We start from the raw sequence: 19,056 nt of genomic DNA on the forward strand, positions 1-19,056 counted from the left end.
TAAACAACAAATCAAACAATTAAGCTTAGTAATTATTGAATTGAGTTGAATTTTAATTCGATATATAATTTATTTTTTAACCTTAACTCATAATCTGATCGAGTCTTGAATTCATTATTATTTTAATCCATTATAATTCACCTAAATATGACTCAACCCACCCAATTGTCATTCCTAAATTTATCATATAATTATATTAAGTAAACATACTATTTTTTTTTTAGATAAAATGATGACAATTTATATTTTATAATGCGATTTAAATTTCTTCGATCTTTTTTTTCACTTCTTCCAGGAATGTTTTTCATTTACCATGCATTTACCTTTGGACATATAACATGTTATTTTTTATGTATAAATTGTGACTTAAGATGACAAAAATAATAAAAAGAAACATATGCAGACAAATATTTACCGTTCCATATGTCCCAATAATACCTCATACTTGGAACTATCATTATATCTTTGTCATTTTTTTGGTAACAACAGTATTTTCATAAATTATCTTATCGTACTTTTTATTAACTTCGAACTATTTTGATAATTGATATTGTCAGTATATAGATTTGTGGAACCCAATTAGAACAAAAAAGATGTTCAGACAGTAAATTTTGAAGTTACAATTTTTTTTTATACCAATCTGAATTTGTCAAGAAAGACCAGATTTGCTTTATGATTTTTAATTTTCTAATCATTTTTATAAGAGATTTTTCACTGTTATACGTAAGAAATTTGAGGGAAAAATATATTTTATTTAAAAGTCATCATATTTATTAAGGCAACTTTCACATATAGCAAACAAAAAATTCATATTTGTATGCTATAGCAAACTTTGTATAATTGCGCTCCATAGCAAACATAAAAACTGTATAATTCGCTATACATATACAAGTGTATAATTTGCTGGCCTATTTCGCTGTAATTGTATAATTCGCTATCCTATTTCACTGCAATTGTATAATGCACAATTGTATAATTCACTACCTATTTCGCTGCAATATTATGTGTATAGCAAGAAGATATATGTTTTCCTCTCGCTTTATACAAAAACAGAAACACAATATATATACTTCTGTTGTATAAAACTAGAGAAAATTATATTTCACTGCAATTGTATAATTCATTGACCTTTTTCTCTGTACTATTTGAAGTAAAATGTTTGTAAATTGTATAATTAAGTGTACAACATGAAGATATATATTTTTGCATGTGTATATACAATTTTCTCTCACTTTATACAAAACAGAAACAGAATTATACACTTCTGTGTATAAAGCGAGAGAGGCGAGCGAGAATGGAGAGTGGCGAGCGAGATTTCTGGGAGAGAAACGCTGGCAAATTTTAACTAACGTTTGCTATGGAGCACAATTAAATCAAACCCTAGCTATTCCATTTATTTTAGATTATTAGTTTGCTATTATATACAATTTTTCCCCATTTATAATTCAATTGTTAATCGTTTCGCGTAAACTACATCATTACCATATATACTAATTCTATCTTTACTATCAAACAATTATATATATTACCATTCTAACTATTTTATACCATATATTACTAAAGAATCACAAAGATACCCACATACCCCTAAAATTAGAATTCTATCTTTACTGTCAAACAATTACCTTTATTACCATTCTAACTATTTTATACCATATATATATTATTAAAGAAACAAAAAGATAGCCACATACTCTTAAAATTAGAATTAATTAATTACCTTTATATTGAAACTCCAGTTTTAAAAATAACAATATCTCTCCCCACAGTAATTAACGATTAGTAAAACTTTGTACTCGTAAAATCGGCCGCAAACAAACCAAAATCATGTCATAGCTCTGGAAAACGGCAATTGATGTTCGTCAACTTCTTGCTTTTTACCCTCTTTAAATTAAACGTATCAATGCATATTCATGTGATTAATATCCCTTCGTTGTCAAATTGTTACTATTTCGGACCCGTCTTGACGGTGCAAAAATCACTTAGACTGGCGTAGATGGTTGCCCTATATACAATTTTTTTCTATTGTTTTTATTTTGTGGACATGTTAATGGTCTTAGCAGAAGGGTTGGTGAACCAATAAATTTCATTGTTGGAAGGAAATGCTAGTATTAAATGTAACATTATCAGTCAAAGGTTCACATGCATAACTCCAAATATTACACGGTTGTACTCACTAAGACTAACTCCCTTTCTGTTTCATTTTATTATTGCCCTCTTAAGGAAGTATATATCTCATTTAGAGTTTAAACTAGAGACATACATATTGAAACACATACAATGATAATCTTATTAATAAGTAGATAGATGTATACATTTCAAATAGTATTTTTGTTAAATGAAAGGAGTACATTTTTTAGCATAAAACTTACATTAAAATAGTTGCGTATGTGATTGAGCAATTACTAAATGAATTGTTGATTCTACGTATTGATGTGAATCGAACATTGGTGAATTATTATACACCAATCTTTGTACTCCGGAGCCATTTGCATAAACACATCGGAGCATGGTACCTCTTAAGTTGGGTATTATTGGACTTCATTCTACTACTAGACTAGACATGTGTCTTACTCACCTACCTCAGTGTCATCTCTTTATTTTCTTACTACATTTTGCCTACCACATGTCATCTTCATCTAAAAGAAATTCAAATTTACGCAACCCATAAAATTCACTAAGCACTTGACTGACGCATGGAAAACGAGTTAGCAACAAAACAATGAATAAACCAAAATTCTATTTTTGTACTGCCAACTTAAATCTTGAATTTATCATGTATCAAATTAAAAAACAAAAGTGCTTGCTGCAGTATCATCCAATGGAAAAAAGTTAAGTTTAATTAGGTCCATTCCGTGAGTAACCTTTTTTTGGATAAGCTCCAATAGTAACTCTTCGAAAATACTAATAGTCAAAATTTCCCAATAAATGCACGCATTTGCTTTTTCTTTATCTCACTATTTCAACACTTAACCAATAGCCCCTCTCTCTCTGTATTAAATGACCTCCACAGACCAGCAGGCATCGCATTAATTTCCTCTTCTTCTTCCCAATGTAACTCTCCCCCAACCATTAATGTCACTGACCCCATCACCCCGCGCGCCTCCTCGGTCATCGTCCGCCATAACTATCATCGATCGGACGGTTGTCGTTTCCCCAAAAATCACCTGTTCATCCATCTTCACCGTCTGTGATATCTGTCCGGTGACAGTAAGGCTTCTGGATCACCGCTCCTAAGACGGCTAGATGAGTATACACCTCCACCACCACCAACCCCCGATGTTCTCATGAACATCGGACTTGCGAATGATTTGCTTCTTCTTGACGAGCTTCCACCTCCGCCGGTACTGTATCTCGCGCTTGATTCCGATAAAGGGAAAAATCCACCTCTAGTTCGCCGGAAGAAGGGTGATTTCATCCCTCTGTAATAGCGGAAGGAGAATACTCTTGGCTTTGTTAAAGAGCTGAACGGTGAAGGCCTTTTGCTCCAGAAGCTTCCCGATCCTATTGCTCTGCGGTACCGCCATGGTGAAGCTGTTGCTGGTTCGAGCATTAATCTCTCTGATCCCAAATTCCTCTCGAATCCGAAGGAGTAAGAACGTTTTAGAAAAATATCACGTCTGTTAAATCTCTCCTCTGATTGGATGTTCCTCCTTGGCGACGGTTCCTGTGTGATCTCTGACACCGTCGTTGTATCGGATTCTGGCTGAATTTCATCCAAAGGCTCTAGAATTGTGCTCTCCAACATCATATCATCGAAACTTGGGCGAATCCTTGCTGCCATCAACGGAGTAAACGGCGACTCTGGACGGAATATTCCAGCACGACACAAAGGGCAATTCGCGTGTGATTTAAGCCATATATCAATACAGTCCACATGAAAGGCATGTGAACAAACCGGAAGAGTACGCATATAGTCGTTCTCTTCGAATTCCAGTAAGCAAACCGCACAATCATGAACGCCGCTTTTCCGAGTGTAGACAGAAAGAGGAATCGTTTTGATCACTGAATCATCCAATCCGTAAGGAGATAACACATGGAAAGCACCAGTCGGATCAAACGGATACGGAGGCGACTCAATATCACCCGCAGATGACGAGGGAACGTAACGTCGGCGACGGCGGCGCCACAGTCTATAACGGCCGTGTAAACGGAGCAGATGGCGAGAGAGTAGCCGCGAGTAAGTAATGATAACAAAAGCAGTAGCAATAATAACAACCATCGCAATCAAAGGAGGACTGAAATCAACCGGTAACTTAGCCGGCGGTGGAGTAGTTGATAAATCTGATGCTGACGTGGATGTTGATGAAGTGGTTGCAGGTTGAAATGTGGATGAATGATGAAACGGATGATTCAATGAAGGTGAAGGAGCTTTTTGAGAATCATTCAGGTGTGACGGCACCGGTGAGGGAGCAGGAGCTATATGATGGTGGTGGTGGTGGATCATGATGATGAGGTGCAGGGGGCAATTAACAAAAGGTGGAATTGGTGCTTTTATTTATTTCTACTCCCTTTATGAGGGGGGGCTTTGGTTAATGGGGGAATGTGTTGGTGTAAATGTTTTAGTGCGTTTTTTTGTGTGTGGATTTTGACTAACGAAAGAGAGGGGGAGAGTGATTTTTTTTTTTTTTGTGGTGTATTGCGTCACTATTACTACAAATTTACAATAAGTTTGTGGAGGAAGGACTCATCACCATTCCTGAATTTAATGTGTAGGGTGGTCCTACGGTTTTTGCTGATGTGGCGATATGTAATTGGATGTGTTGACAGTCGAGGGATTTTGTGCTTATAAATTTGAGATTAGTTCACAAGAAAGAGAGGTTTTAGCTTTTTGAAGTGAGAGCACATCACTAACAGAGAGAAGACTCGAAGACTGAAGTATGCTTAGCTGTTTATTTATGGGGCTTGATAAAAAAAAAAAATTGGTCAAAGCATGATAATATCTTTCTTGTCATTTTAAGTCGGGCCGTATAATATACGATAACACGATAAAGATACTAAAATTTTAATTAAATTAAAATTTCGGAATATGTTTGGTGAAAATGTCAAATCAAATTTAAAAGATCATATAAAATTATTACAATTAAGCAGTGAAATATATTGAGATCAAACAATATAAACTTAGAGATTGTACAATTTACATATGATGTGGAACAAAGAAAAGTGAAATAACGATGATGGTGGAGTGAATAAGTATTTTTTCATCTATAATAAGAAGTTTTGAATTCAAGTTCTTTGTATATGAAGTCCTCTTTGATAAAATATAAATGATATGAATAGAGGTTGAGACAATAAATTCTGATCTCTTTTTCTTTTTCAAATTATCTTAACTTAGATTTTGTAAAAAAATATATCAAAACATTACAAACCTTTTAAGATGGAATTACTTAAAAGCAATGCTTCTAGTCTTTTAGACATACAATCGACTCATGAAAACTAAAGTCAACAATGATTTCTTATGGATTCTCTATTTTATTTTATTCTAAGAAAACCAGAAAAAAGAGAGGAAGTGACAACAATTAGATCCATACGTACAATAGACAAACGCATGTGGATTTTGAGAATATTTTTCACTGGAAAAGTGCAAAATAACGCTATTATCACTAACTTGTCAACTTATAAGTGTACCATCATTGTCTATGATAAAGCGCGTAAATAAAAATATTGAATTTGAATGATTAAAATTTATTAACTTAATAAATGAAAAGATCAATGATTTAGCTAAAAATTATTTGGATTGAAATGAGTTGGATCAAAATGGCTAGATGATAAGTTATAATACAACCATTCAACTTTTATTAAATTTTAATTTCTTTCATTATTTTCGTGTAACTTATTTAGTAGTAAAATAAGTAATATTTTTCTAAAATTATAATTGTATATAATATTAAAGAAATGACAAAATTTCAGGTAGATCAATTTATTTACATATTTCGTGAAAATTGATTGAATTTTAACGAATAAAAAAATAATTGAATTAGTAATTGTGCATAGGATCAACCCATCTAAACTTGGGTCAATAGTCTTCTTACGCTAATGTTGCTACCCACAGATATAACTTGAGTTTTTGGCCAGAATTATTCTTAAACTATATATCAAATTATGCAAAATCTTTTAATTTGACCGTTTTTTCCATTCATTTTCATGTAATTTTAATTAAAAATGTTATTAGTTTAAATATGTTTGTTCTCAATTGAGCATGCTAAAAGCGACATTTGTTGGAGACTTTCGCTTCTAATAATGTAGAATGAAACTTAAATACGAGACGTAATCAATAGACTTTTGCTTCTAATAATGTAAAATGAAACTTAAATACGAGACGTAATTAATATTTTGGTCACTTCAATATTAGATTGACCCAAAAATCTATTAATTTAATTGGTTAAGAAACAGGTAACAATAATTAATCTTCAATTTCTTTCCATTATGAGAAAGACAAATAATGTGCACTCGCTCCTTCCAGTTATTTTTAGTTTCCATAAGCATATCTTTTATATTTTTCAAGAACTTCTTGTAGAAAGTAATGAAATTATGCAGAATAATTTTTGTTGATAGTCACGTTAATTATTTATGTTTTCGTAAGATCCCTAAGTTTTTTTATGATATCTAACAAAATGATGAAAGTTGTTTACTTACAAATACTTAAAGGATGTTTTATGCTAAAAATGATACTTTAAGGATGTAGTTTAGATTTGAGGTATAGTTAAATGATGTTTCTGCTAAAAATGATACTTAAAGGATATAGTTTAAGTTTGGGGTATAGTTGAAAAATGTTTTTAGCCAAAAAGTTGATATAACTTATTCAATTGGTCTTATTTGGTTCGATCAATCAATTGAAAAATATAAGAATTTATCTATATAATTTGAGAGTCGTCTCATTTTTTTTTCACCACTAAATTTAGCTTGACGGATAGATATGATTGATATTTTCCAGATACAGATTTAACAAGTCAAAAAATGTAAGAGATAAATATTGAAAGCACCGCTAAACTTATTCAAATTGTCTTATTTAAATGCGGACTTCTTTTTTTTACTCTATATATCTATGTATATGCCATATAAACAAAAAAATTCACATATTATAAGACATGACATAAGATGAGTGTTTTAAAAAATTACTTAATCAAGTAGACAAGTGTTTTTAAAGCCTTTAATAGTGAGAAACTAAAATAACAATTCATGATGAGTTTATGAACGTTTTTAATACTAATCTCAAAATGTAATTACCAGGTCTAATCATTTCCAGCAATTCTATTTGCTAAAAATAGTTCACTTAACAATAAAAAAGAACCCAAAAACAAAACAAGAGACCCGGCCCAAGTCTGCCCTGATAGGCTGATGGGCCTGAGGCGCAGAAGCGGTTACCATTAAACACGACCCAAGTCTGTTTTTCGGAACAAAAAGCGTAAAACCCTCACAGATACTCCGATTCAGTTGGAAGCTAGGGTTTTAGATTCTTCAATCTCAAATCTCAAGAGTTTCGATTTTGCGAAGAAGCAAAAATGTTTCCAGGAATGTTCATGCGTAAACCTGACAAGGCAGCTGCTTTGAAGCAGTTGAAGACCCACGTCGTCCTGTTCGGTACTTGGGTCGCCGTGATTCGAGTCGCCCCATACATCCTCCACTATTTCTCCGATCAGAAAGAAGAACTCAAGCTGGAATTCTAGACTAAAGCTTCGTTTTGTTCTTCTTTCTTCCCAGGTAAACTTTTCTTGATTATCCAATTTTCAACTTTAGTTGAGTACTTTCTTATGCATTTGTCTCCTGATACATGATCAACTGCATTGTATTATTGTAAATTATTATCTAAGTTTCTGTGTATGCGGTTCTTGATTAGATATAGGAAAACGGTTAACATAGGATAAAAATGGTGAAATTTTGAGTAATCTTTTGGAATAGAGGTGTAATTGATTAATGAATTAATACCGTAGGCATTTGTATATGGCTCAGCTCATTTTATTAGTGGTGATGTTAGGGGCTGAGTTGAGCTATACGAGCTAGATCTTGTTTGACTTTTGGACTCTTAAGTAGAGTTCTTTTTCTGGTTAATCGGGTCTTCAAGCTTTCCAGTTTGGCAACAGTGAATGTCAGTTGCCATCCGAATTAGAGTCAAGAAAAGACCAAAGGTTTCGACTTGATGTTGCGTGATAACTTTGACTAGCAGATTTAACTAAGGGACATAATCTATCTCCAGATGTCTGTCCAAACCTTTAACTAGCCAAATAAGGGACATAAATGCTGATGTTTCAGGAAAGGAAAAGAAAAGGGATTGTTGAAATAAATTTTTCACCTCGAGACAGAAGTTGACATTGCTTAATGTGTACCATGTTCCTTAAATGAAGAAGAATTTAATGTCTGCGCTAACTAATACTAGTGGCTGAATTCTAGCGCAACATGTATGTTATGAAAAGAATCTGTTCAGGACCTGTGCTGAAGTGAAGTAGCATGAGAAGGTTTTGATGGGCAACTATATCAATGTTGTTGTTTTGGAAATGAGAGGAAACGAGAGGAACGGTTGCAATAAATTGACCTTGGCACAAAAATTCACGTTGCTAAATTTGTATCATGTTCTTAAAATGATGAATAATTTAATGTCATTATGTATGTTTCAGGAAACAGGACTATTGAAATAATTTTTCCATTTCGGGATAGATTTTTTTTTTGCATCAATAAACTACATAGTTCAAAAATATTCGTAGCATCCTGTATGATCCAACTTGGGAAAACATTCTCGCAAGAGAATTCCTTCAACAAAGAGAGAGATTCTAGCTAAACTATCAACTATTGTGTTCAAACATCTAGGTATATAAGGAGATTCAACATGATTCAACATGCTTGAAAGCTTTTGTTGCATCAACAAACTACATAGTTCAAACATATTCGCAGCATCCTGCATGATCCAACTTGAGAAAACGTTCTCTCAAGAGAATTCCTTTAACTAAGAGATCGAGAATCTAGCTAACTATTAGCTATTGTGTTCAAACATCTAGGGATATAAAGAAATTCATCATGATTCAACATGCTTGAATGCTTTCAAATGTCTTCACATTTCACTTCTATCTCATGAAGTAAGCACTTGTTTTAAAAAGCATATCAACAACTGATTTTAGAAGTACATCACTCTCTTCCAACCTTTACTGATAGCACATTTAAGAGTTTCCTAATAGCAATCGCTTTAGCAGTCATGACTTTCCTGATATAGGATTGGGGATCTACGGGCATGAAGCAATTTCCAAAGGCTATCCAAAGCTACCATACTAATAGTTGCCCTTCTATCATCATTCTGCGACCCTCGGAATGATGTTGCTATTTGTGTAATATGTTTTTGAAAGAAAGAAGCATTTAGTGTCGGCTAGTTTGCTTTCTAAGAAGTAAATTTACCATTCTCAAAAAAAAGTTTGCTTTCTAAGAAGGTTTCAAGATTGTAATAGAATATGATCATGTAATAGTGTTGAAGAGTGGTTTATTCATTGAAAGGAGGAAACCATTTTGATGACATGTTTAAGTTATGTATTGGTGCAATAAAAATTGCTTCTATTTATATTGTTGAGTTTGATTCTCTTCAGTCGCTCTAGACATCTAAATTTTATTTCAATAAATTATGTTGAAAAATGATTATATTGCTTGCAATAGTAAACATGTAGAATAATGTAAAATATGCATACACAGGAAAATGACTAAGAAACCTATTTGAAAAGTTGAAAGAGTTGTAAAATTACTAGACCTAATACATTCTGATATGTGTGAATTATATGGAGAATCAACTTGAGGTGGTAAAAGATATTTTATTACTAGCTAGACAAACTCAACACATTTAGTCATTTGGATATAAAGGAGTTTAATAATCCTTGTGACTTCAGTGTCAAGTTGATTGAAAACACTAGCATAAATGTGGCATAACTAGTTTATACAAGTGTCATAGGTGATGTATGCCATGGTTTTCCAATTGTGTTGGAAGACTATGTATGACGCAAGTTGGATTAGTAGTGTTAATGAAAACAAATCCACTCTAGCGGGTGGCGCCATTAGTTGAGCATCCAAAAAACAAACTTCTATTTTCTATTCTACAATGAAATGTGAATATATTGCATTAGTAGTTGCGGCAAAAGAAGCTGAATGGCTTTGGAACATGTTATTACTTATTAGACGTAAATATGTGGCCACAACCTATGTCAACTATTTCCATACTTTGCCCAAGTGAGACTGCGATGCGTAGCTCACAATAAGTTTTATAATGGAAAATCAAGCCACATAAACTTAAGACATGCTAGTACAAGAGAGTTAATAAGTAATGAAATTAATTTTGTACTGTATGTGAGATTTAGTAAGAATATGTCATATCCACTTACAAAAGCAATAACTAGAATACGAATGCATCGTGAAGGTAAAATCTTTAAACTAAAAAGACAAGTAATGGGAACTCATCTTTGAGTTGGTATACACTCTGGCAATACAAGTTCAATGGGTACTAACAAGTTACTTTGCATTGTTTAAACATTGATTTGATCTTCTTTAGAGATCCTGATTCCCGAGTATCGCATATTGATATGTTATGAGTTAGAGAGTTGTTAAATGCATATCATAACAAGGGCACAATGACAAAAGGATAGGTTGATTTAATTCTTAATGAAATTAGCAAGTGTAAAGTAATAGGGACGATATCTAATTTCACCTATATGAGTATTCAAGTATGATGTCTATTGCTAGTGGGAGGTAGCAGATAACCTGTGGAATTAGTAGAGGTGCACACAAGTTGACTCGAACACCATGGTCATTGAAGTGGTGCACCGTCTTAAACAAGATCTAGAGAGTTGGTCTTGTAAAAATTCATGAAGTCAGAACTAGTAGCGCATGGCTATCTTAGTGCTAAAGTAAGTTATGGTTTGTTCAGTCGCTATTCTAACGTCATATGTGTGGTACTTTTGATTTGACGTAATGAATTGTAGTTAATCCTATGTTGCTTGGACTTTTCAAAAATGTCAACTGGTGCGTGTCAGTAGTGTATTTTGGAGAATCCAACACGGGTGCGACATCGAAAGTGAAGAGTCCATGCAACTTAGGGTTAATCATCAACGTCGTCAAACTTCAATGTATTTACACTAATAGAAAAAACAAATCTATTTAAGATACTCATATTGAGGAAAACATTACAAAGTAGTTGGGGATTGTTGGAATAGTTTGTACATATAGGAACTTTCCCACATCGATAGGAACTTTTTCACATGGTGAATTTGTAAATAAATATATATATATTTTTTGATAAGGTGTATTTGTAAATAAATATTATATATCTAATGACTTGGGAATGGGCCGGGTCAGACCTTCAAGTGAAAGACTCTTTTTGTTTTCATGTTTATTTTTCTGTTACAGGTTTAATTTACTTGGAACTTAAATTTTGAATTTATATTTTAGTTTTAGTTGAAACATCTTTCAGATAAAAGAAAACCTTTTCAGCATGGTCTTCTTCTATAAATTACATTACTGTGTGAACAGTGATTGAAGATTTTGCAGTAACATTTTGGCTGTAAGAAACTTCTTTGTATCCCTCAAAAGAATATGCCTCAAAATTTCTTTTTTATTCTAACAATTATGTTGTGCAATATTCTCTGGAGCCCTTCACTCTCTGTGGGTTCTTTATCAATTTGTCAAACTACATACACTTGTGTGCATAAAGCTAGTGGTATCATATAAACTCAATTGATTTATGCTTTTGCATTTTCCTTGTGCAGCTTCTCTTGAGGAATGGAATATCAGAAGGAATGGAGCAAATTTTTTTTTTCTTGTCCTTTCATAATCATATATGTCCCTGTTTTGAAATTTGTTGACATGTAATTGGTTGTTGAGATTAAACTTACAGTTGAAGTGATACATTTTATGAACTTGTTTTGTTTACATGCAACCTCGCTAAAATGCTTGAATGTGCTATATGCTCTCTTCCATGGGAGAAACCCAGGACACACAAGTTTCTTGTGTAGAAGAAGTTAAAGTTGCCTCTTTCATCTTTGTTCCGTCTCCTTTTGAGTACATTGTTGGATTTGTGAAAGGTGCAAAGATCTTTAATGGCTTGTATTATGTATAGAATTTTCAGGTAGCAGTAATAATGATGATAGTTAGAACCAGAAATTGGCCCCACATACAAATGTTTTTGTAGAATTTTGAAGTTGTGTTTTAAAGGTTGACTCAGATGTCTGTTTGGGCAGGGTAGTATGTGTGCAGATCACTAATTAAAGGCTGGTGTCTTTTTAGTTGGTCTTTGTACGTTTTGGTCATTTGCTTTGCACCTACTGTGTGAAAAGGGACACTAATTTTGATTTGTTCACCCATTTCATGTTGGATATTGACAAACTTAAACAAGCCCCAAATTAAGCAAGCTCAATTGCTGGAATTGTTGATTGATTGAAACTAGGAGGAGGAGAAACAAGAGCATGAAATGAGATGGGTGCTGAAATCTTTTTAGGAAAAATTAGTAAACTAGTCAAAATAAATAACATATTTAGTAAAAATATTCATACTTTATAAAATATTAGCAATAATGTCAAAAATGTCATTATTTTAAAAAATTTATGTGTCCCAATTTTCTTCCTATTTTATCTCTCTTTTTCAATTAATTCTATATATCTTTTTTTTTTAAAAAAAAATTATTCTCTCTCATATTTATCTTTTCAAAATTGTTAGTTCTCTCTCCCATTTAATTTTTTTTCTCTGTCTCATGGTTATCTTTTCTGATTTTCCTCCAACATTCAAGTTGCAAATATTTTTTTGCCATATATTTTGGTCGTTTTTTTAATCCAAAATTGAATCAACAAGAATCCCTTTGATTAAGGTATCTCTAATTTTTATCCTATTTTCAGATTTCTTTTCTAATTTTATTTTTGTTTAAATATTAAAAAAATGTTGTTTGTATTTTTCAATTTCCGTTATGATTTACTCTCCAATGGCTGAATCCAAGAGGCTTACTAGAGGTATTCATCTTAATCAACCAATTTCTGGTGATTTTTCATCCTTTAATTTATTTATTACTTAACAAATAGTGTATAATGTATGATCCGCTGCTAAAATAAGAAAAGAAAGAGGATAAGAACATTTACAAGATTCATTGGTGTGCAAAACCTTCTTCAAATTTAGAACGCAAATGTAGAATCTTTCGCGAACAATTTTCTATTAGTTTGTTTGGTATTTATTGTTCTTTTTTAGAATTTGGTATGCTTTCTTAATTTGTATTCAAATCACTATGTATACTATCAATATTTGTATTTATTAAAAATTTCATGTTGCATGGTTTATGAATCTTGTATTTATCCCTAATTTGTATTCATCCAAATGTATGTCAACTAGTTATGTATTTTATTTATAAGAAGAACAATTTTCTATTAGTTTATTTGTATTCGAATACAAATACAAATAATAGACATATTGGAATGAATACGACTTTGAAAAGGAAACAAGATCTTGAAAAGAAAAATAAATACACAGTGAAAAATATATACGAATACAAATGTATTTCTTAAATGACTATATTTTATTTGACATACATATTGGAATGAATACAAACTAATAAAGGTATGTCAACTGAATTTGACATTTTTTTTCTAATTTGTATTTATTCTAAAGGTATGTCAACTAGTTATGTATTTTATTTAAGAATGAGTACACCAAATATTCAATTATTTCTTTCAATTTTATATTTCATTCACTTTTTCATCATACTAATTTTTTGTATTTTATATATTATTATATAAAATTCTAAATAAAAACTAGAATAAATAGAAATACAAATAAAATACATATTGAAATGAATACATATAGGATTTTTGAAGAAAAAAAATAACTATATAGGAAAAAAATATATGAAAATACAAATATATTTTTTAAATGACTATATAAATAAATTCGGCATACCTATTGGAATGAATACAAACTAATAAAAAACTATAATAAATATAAATAGAATATATTGTGGAATGAATATAATTTTAAAAAGGTAAAAATTCTGGAGAAAAAAAAACAAAATTTAAATTTTATTTGAAAATGTAACTGATGAGAAAATTAAGGATGCTTGCCTTTTTTTGAAATATTCCCCCCCTTAATTTTCTCTTATTAAATAATTATATTCTTTAAATAAAAATAAATAATAAAAACATACATAACAAACTAAAATGACATTTTTACTAAATATTGAAGTTGTTGCTAATGAATCCTCTTAAATGCTAAAATATTGACATTTTGAAAAATTTTCCATCTTTTTAATAGCAAATTACTTGACTCAATGGATCGAGGTAAACCCCTCGTTAACTTCCAATTATATGACATGTCTAACACTACAACATTAAAAAAACATATTTGATACTCTTTATATTTTGGGCTCTCACTCTCTTTTAAAGATGTTTTACCATGATTTGGGCTAGAAGGACAAGCAGGCCCAATATATTGGATAACTTTCCAACCTTATAAATTCCATGATATCTTTGAAGTTCCAGTATGTTGGTTGATTAAATTGTTGGCAAACATGAGTACATGCTCATGAATCCAACAATATATGTATAATGTGTGTATAAACATGTATAGTTTTATGAATTCGACCGATTATTTTTGCGTAAAAGATCCAAAAAATTTAAAAATAAAGGAAGCACTCTGAGGTGCCTCATGAAGAAAAAAGAAGAGTGGAATTAGATGCATTTGGCTTTTATTCTGTCAAGTACAATACTCAATATCACTTACACTCAAATATTCCATATGTCTCTTTGTACTAAAAAGAGCAAAGAGAAACAAAGGTTAAAAAAAAAAGTGAACTAAACAAACAAAATTGAACAAAGGAAAATGGCTATCTTGACATTATTAGTAGATATGCAAGTAAACCGATGCCTTATAATTTTCCAACATCTACAAGTAGTCTCGACCATATTCTATATATCATCTTATTTGTTTGGTATGACCATCCAATATTTAAAAAAGTTCCGACTATGTGATACTATAGACTTATAACGATCTAATTTAATTCAATAACTTTGGTCAATTAATTTTTTAAAATCCAAAGTTCATAATCTTGGAATCCTAAATCCTACTTTTAACACCACCTAGGGTTATAAGGGAGAAAGTGTGATACATACTAGGAGTTTTGCCTTTACTAAAATTCAAATGCGAAATCTTTGATTAAGGATGGATGATGAATGAATTCATTAATCATCTTTTTTGGTTTATTTAGTTTGTTTGTTTTTTCTTTTTTTTTTTCAAAGGGAATACAAAAAGATAAGACACATAAAAATTAAGTTGGAAGAAAATTAAAGTTGCTTAAAGAAATGATAATGCTTTATGGTACTATGATTTAGCATCTTGAAGAAGAAAAACAAAGTGTTCAAGTTAATATTCCGTGTAAGCTTAACAACTTTGAACGCATTTTCAAAGGTAAGCAATACCAAGAATCATTTTCTCGTTTTACTGTTAAAATTTTATATATTTTTACTTAGTCGATTGGAAAAAAAGATAAACATTATTAATTAAAAAAAATATTAATAATTGGATTAAGAAGAATAATACCAAGCTAGGAATTTGTTCCTTCGTGTCATCAAATAAATAGAACCAGATGTTATTCCAGCTCTATTATATCCCATATATTTGTGCTGTGTCATATCCTTTTCTAGACGAAGGAAAAAAAATCTATACTTGAGGTGAAATATTTGGTAGATAAACTTTCTAATGACAGATTTAGAATTTGAACGTATTCAATTCGTTTAACAATTATTTTCCATATAAGTATTAGGGATCAATTTTGAAACTTTGAGTTTTATCGAATGTATAATGGGATCCACGTTTATTTTTTTTTTGTTTAAGCTTATTAAATTACTTGTGAATTATTTCACGTCTGACTTTATTGTATACTATGGAAAATTGAACATATGTGTAACGATTTTTAATTTTAGCAATGGTTATATTATTCCAACTATATGAATTTCTTCCCAATGTTCCTAAATTCAAGAATATAGCATAAGGTTCAAAGGTGCCAAATTCTTATATTTCTAGACTAGATATTCCTTAAATTTTCATTACATCTCATGATTCTCCTAGTTAAGAAATTAATTATCTAGTAATTGTTTGGGTAAAAATCTATAATCCTCATAAGATATATAGTTTTGAAAGTATTTTTTGTGTTTGAATTTTATATTCAATCATAAAGATAGGTAGTGAAATTATCAATCTTTATCTCACTACAAATTTAAATATATATATATATATATATATATATATATATATATATATATATATATATATATATCAGGTATATTTTAAATATTAAAGCGCTAACTTAAAATTTTGATACCAAGAATTATCTTGATTAATTCTTTTAGAAATTCAAGAAATAATTAAGGAAATTGTACTAAATTGTATTCTTCATTTGTCTCCAAGACACGTTAATCACATTCTCTTGATAACAAATTGACATTTATAAGATTTTTGGAACTTTCTAGTGGCCCCAATATCGAAAACCTTGCTTGCAACTAAGGTATTTTATTTTCCTTAATTTTGGGTGGTTTTTTAAAGGATAAGTTGATTACAATATACACAAATACACATATTTTGATTTTTAGCAATATCAGAATATTAGCTGACTAATCATTTAAAGCAAAAAAAAAAAAAACATTTTTATCTTTTCTTTGGGTGGGGTATGGAACTAATATATGCCTTATGTCTCTCTTCTTCACTTCTTGTTGATGTTTAAAAAGATTCTTCTACTAGACTCATAATTTTGCAACTGTCATTATCCACCAATAAGCATAATTCTATCTTTCTATTTGCTTCAAGTACAAGCCACTCTTAGCTCCAATACATAAAGTAACATGCATTGTCCGTATAAAATATCAGGTCATTCAAAAGATATCTACAAATAAATTTTTTTAGAGTACTATTTTTATAATCTTAAAAGTAAATTAAATTATCAGATATAACAAATGAAAATGACGTGATAAGATAAAAAAAATTTATACGAACAATAATGATATATATAACTTAAACTTAAACGGATCAGAATTTTGGTAGTAGAGTCCAAGAATCATCTTTATATAATGACCACTTAGAATTCTTTTCTTTTGCTAGCTAGCCACCCAAAAGCTTTGTAACATGAAGTACAATGAGATAGCTCATTTTAGCCACCCTCAACACAAACTAAGATATGAATACTCAGAATTTCCATTCAAATGTGATGGTTGTAAAGAAGTAGGCATAGGGTCACGTTACAAATGTACAATTTGTGACTATGATTTACATATGCATTGTGCAATTCCTTCACCTTCAATTACACATCCATTTTACACTAAATGTTCTTTCCAATTCCTCTCTCGTCCCCCCGGTAACGTACCGCGCTATTGCAACGCTTGTGAGAAGGACATAAATGGATTTATGTACCATTGTAGGTCTTGTGGATTTGATCTTCATCCATGTTGTGCTAAACTCCCTATGGTGCTTGATGATGGAGATGTTAAGCTTTACTTGTATAGAAAGGTACGTAAATATTGTTAGTCATGAACATATTAACATAACTTCTTTTTAGTTATAGATTTGTTTATTAGCTTCACTTAACATTAGTTGAGAAAATTTAACTTTATGTCAAGTAATTGAAAAATAATTATCGTCCTGAAATTTCAATTAATATAAATATAACTCCGGAGCATTATCAATGTTCATTTAAATAAAAATTAAAATTTAAGACAATAACTATTTTTGGACATCGCCAATTAGAGATTAATCGACGTTGTTTCGTGCTATAAAAATGACAACAAGATACTTCAATAATTTGTTTTGTGTTTATATTTATTAGTAATCTCTGTTTCCTAATAAATAATCAATTTTGTATTTTAGCCGTGCTTTAGCTTTTCTGTTAAGAGTTACAATAGATTTTCTGACCAGATTTATTTTCTAAAGTGATCAGTCCAAAATTTAATAAGTTTAAAGTGATGCAAATTATTAATTTAATGACTTTTATAATTAAAAAACAGAACTCATTTTCTCTGCTTCTCAAAAAATAATGGGCTATTTTTATTTTTTTGGCAAAACTATGTTCAATTTCATATGCTTCTCGAGAATTCATATCGAAATTTTTTATTTTTGAGTAAAAAATACTTTCTACGAAGAGCGATTTTAATTTTCAAAGACTTAGCCTACCATTCTTTATCATCTACATGGCTTTTTTTTTTTTTATAAATTTATTATTTTTTATTCAAATTATGAATACTCATTTTAAATTCACTAAATTTTAAATCTTGAATTCGAGTATTCCAGATAAGTGCAACATGCCACAGGTGTGGAAGGAAAGGGAGAAACAGAAGCTGGAGTTATAGATCTACATGCAAGAAATACAATTTACACGTGGCATGTGTTAAAGAGATGCTTGTAGATAGTTGGCATGAGCTCTACTTTGGTAATGAAGATCATAATTATAACAATAATAGTTATAATTATAGAAAATTGGAAAATAAGATGCCAAGTCTAAAAGGTACACTTCAAACTCATCATAAAAAAAGCAAAGGCAAAGCCCAAAAATGTTGTGAAGTGGCTGGTTTAGCTTTGCAGTTTATTATATCTGCAGTACTTGGAGACCCTACAACTCTTATTGCTGGGGTAGTTGGTTCATTAATGTCTAAATAATTATGTAAATTAACTAAACCAAACTATATTCAGGTTTTAATATATGGTCAAGATTGGACATCGACTTGATTATGGACATAATTAAGTTGGACTAATAATAGTTATCATGTGGAAAAAAAAATGGTGGTTTGTTAGAATTTGGGATGTTGTAGAAATTTAATGTATTAATCATTATACATGCATACGATTTAACGTTATTTCTATTTCTAGTAAATGTGTATCATCTTCGTACATGTTTAATTATCGTGATTTCTATTTTTAAAATTAAACTCTAAGAATTTTGATTAAGATGTATTTTTTAGCAATGATATGGAAAAGATAGTAATTTTATAGTACTTTTCGTATAGTTTTTCAATGTCTAAATTTCTTATTGAAAATATTAAATTAATGTAATTTAATTTAACTTTGAAAATTAATCAA

General features: G+C 30.6%; 3 protein-coding genes across 3 annotated transcripts; 2 read left to right on the plus strand and 1 right to left on the minus strand.

Moving 5' to 3' along the window:
* Positions 1 to 2,742: 2,742 nt before the first annotated feature.
* Positions 2,743 to 5,274, minus strand: LOC101260183 (RING-H2 finger protein ATL65). Its single transcript, XM_004230799.5, has one exon. It carries the CDS (start codon positions 4,445 to 4,447, stop codon positions 3,182 to 3,184), a length of 1,266 nt encoding a protein of 421 aa, XP_004230847.2. The 5' UTR covers positions 4,448 to 5,274; the 3' UTR covers positions 2,743 to 3,181.
* A 2,114-nt stretch (positions 5,275 to 7,388) lies between these two features.
* Positions 7,389 to 11,892, plus strand: LOC101260483 (mitochondrial import receptor subunit TOM6 homolog). The gene is made up of 2 exons (XM_004230800.5): positions 7,389 to 7,701; positions 11,730 to 11,892. The coding sequence occupies exon 1, from the start codon at positions 7,503 to 7,505 to the stop codon at positions 7,665 to 7,667; it is 165 nt and encodes a 54-aa protein (XP_004230848.1). The 5' UTR covers positions 7,389 to 7,502; the 3' UTR covers positions 7,668 to 7,701; positions 11,730 to 11,892.
* A 5,149-nt stretch (positions 11,893 to 17,041) lies between these two features.
* Positions 17,042 to 18,905, plus strand: LOC101260772 (uncharacterized). Its single transcript, XM_004230801.5, has 2 exons — positions 17,042 to 17,493; positions 18,271 to 18,905. Exons 1-2 carry the CDS (start codon positions 17,113 to 17,115, stop codon positions 18,634 to 18,636), a joined length of 747 nt encoding a protein of 248 aa, XP_004230849.1. The 5' UTR covers positions 17,042 to 17,112; the 3' UTR covers positions 18,637 to 18,905.
* Positions 18,906 to 19,056: the final 151 nt, after the last annotated feature.

Source organism: Solanum lycopersicum, chromosome 1, assembly GCF_036512215.1.
Source record: "Solanum lycopersicum chromosome 1, SLM_r2.1".
NCBI lineage: Eukaryota > Viridiplantae > Streptophyta > Magnoliopsida > Solanales > Solanaceae > Solanum > Solanum lycopersicum.

Coding starts and splice junctions, on each gene's coding strand:
- LOC101260183 (XM_004230799.5), bottom strand. CDS start 4,447: ATGATCCACCACCACCACCATCATATAGCTCCTGCTCCCTCACCGGTG.
- LOC101260483 (XM_004230800.5), top strand. CDS start 7,503: ATGTTTCCAGGAATGTTCATGCGTAAACCTGACAAGGCAGCTGCTTTG.
- LOC101260772 (XM_004230801.5), top strand. CDS start 17,113: ATGAAGTACAATGAGATAGCTCATTTTAGCCACCCTCAACACAAACTA. Junction 17,494..18,270: donor AGCTTTACTTGTATAGAAAG/GTACGTAAATAT, acceptor CGAGTATTCCAG/ATAAGTGCAACATGCCACAG.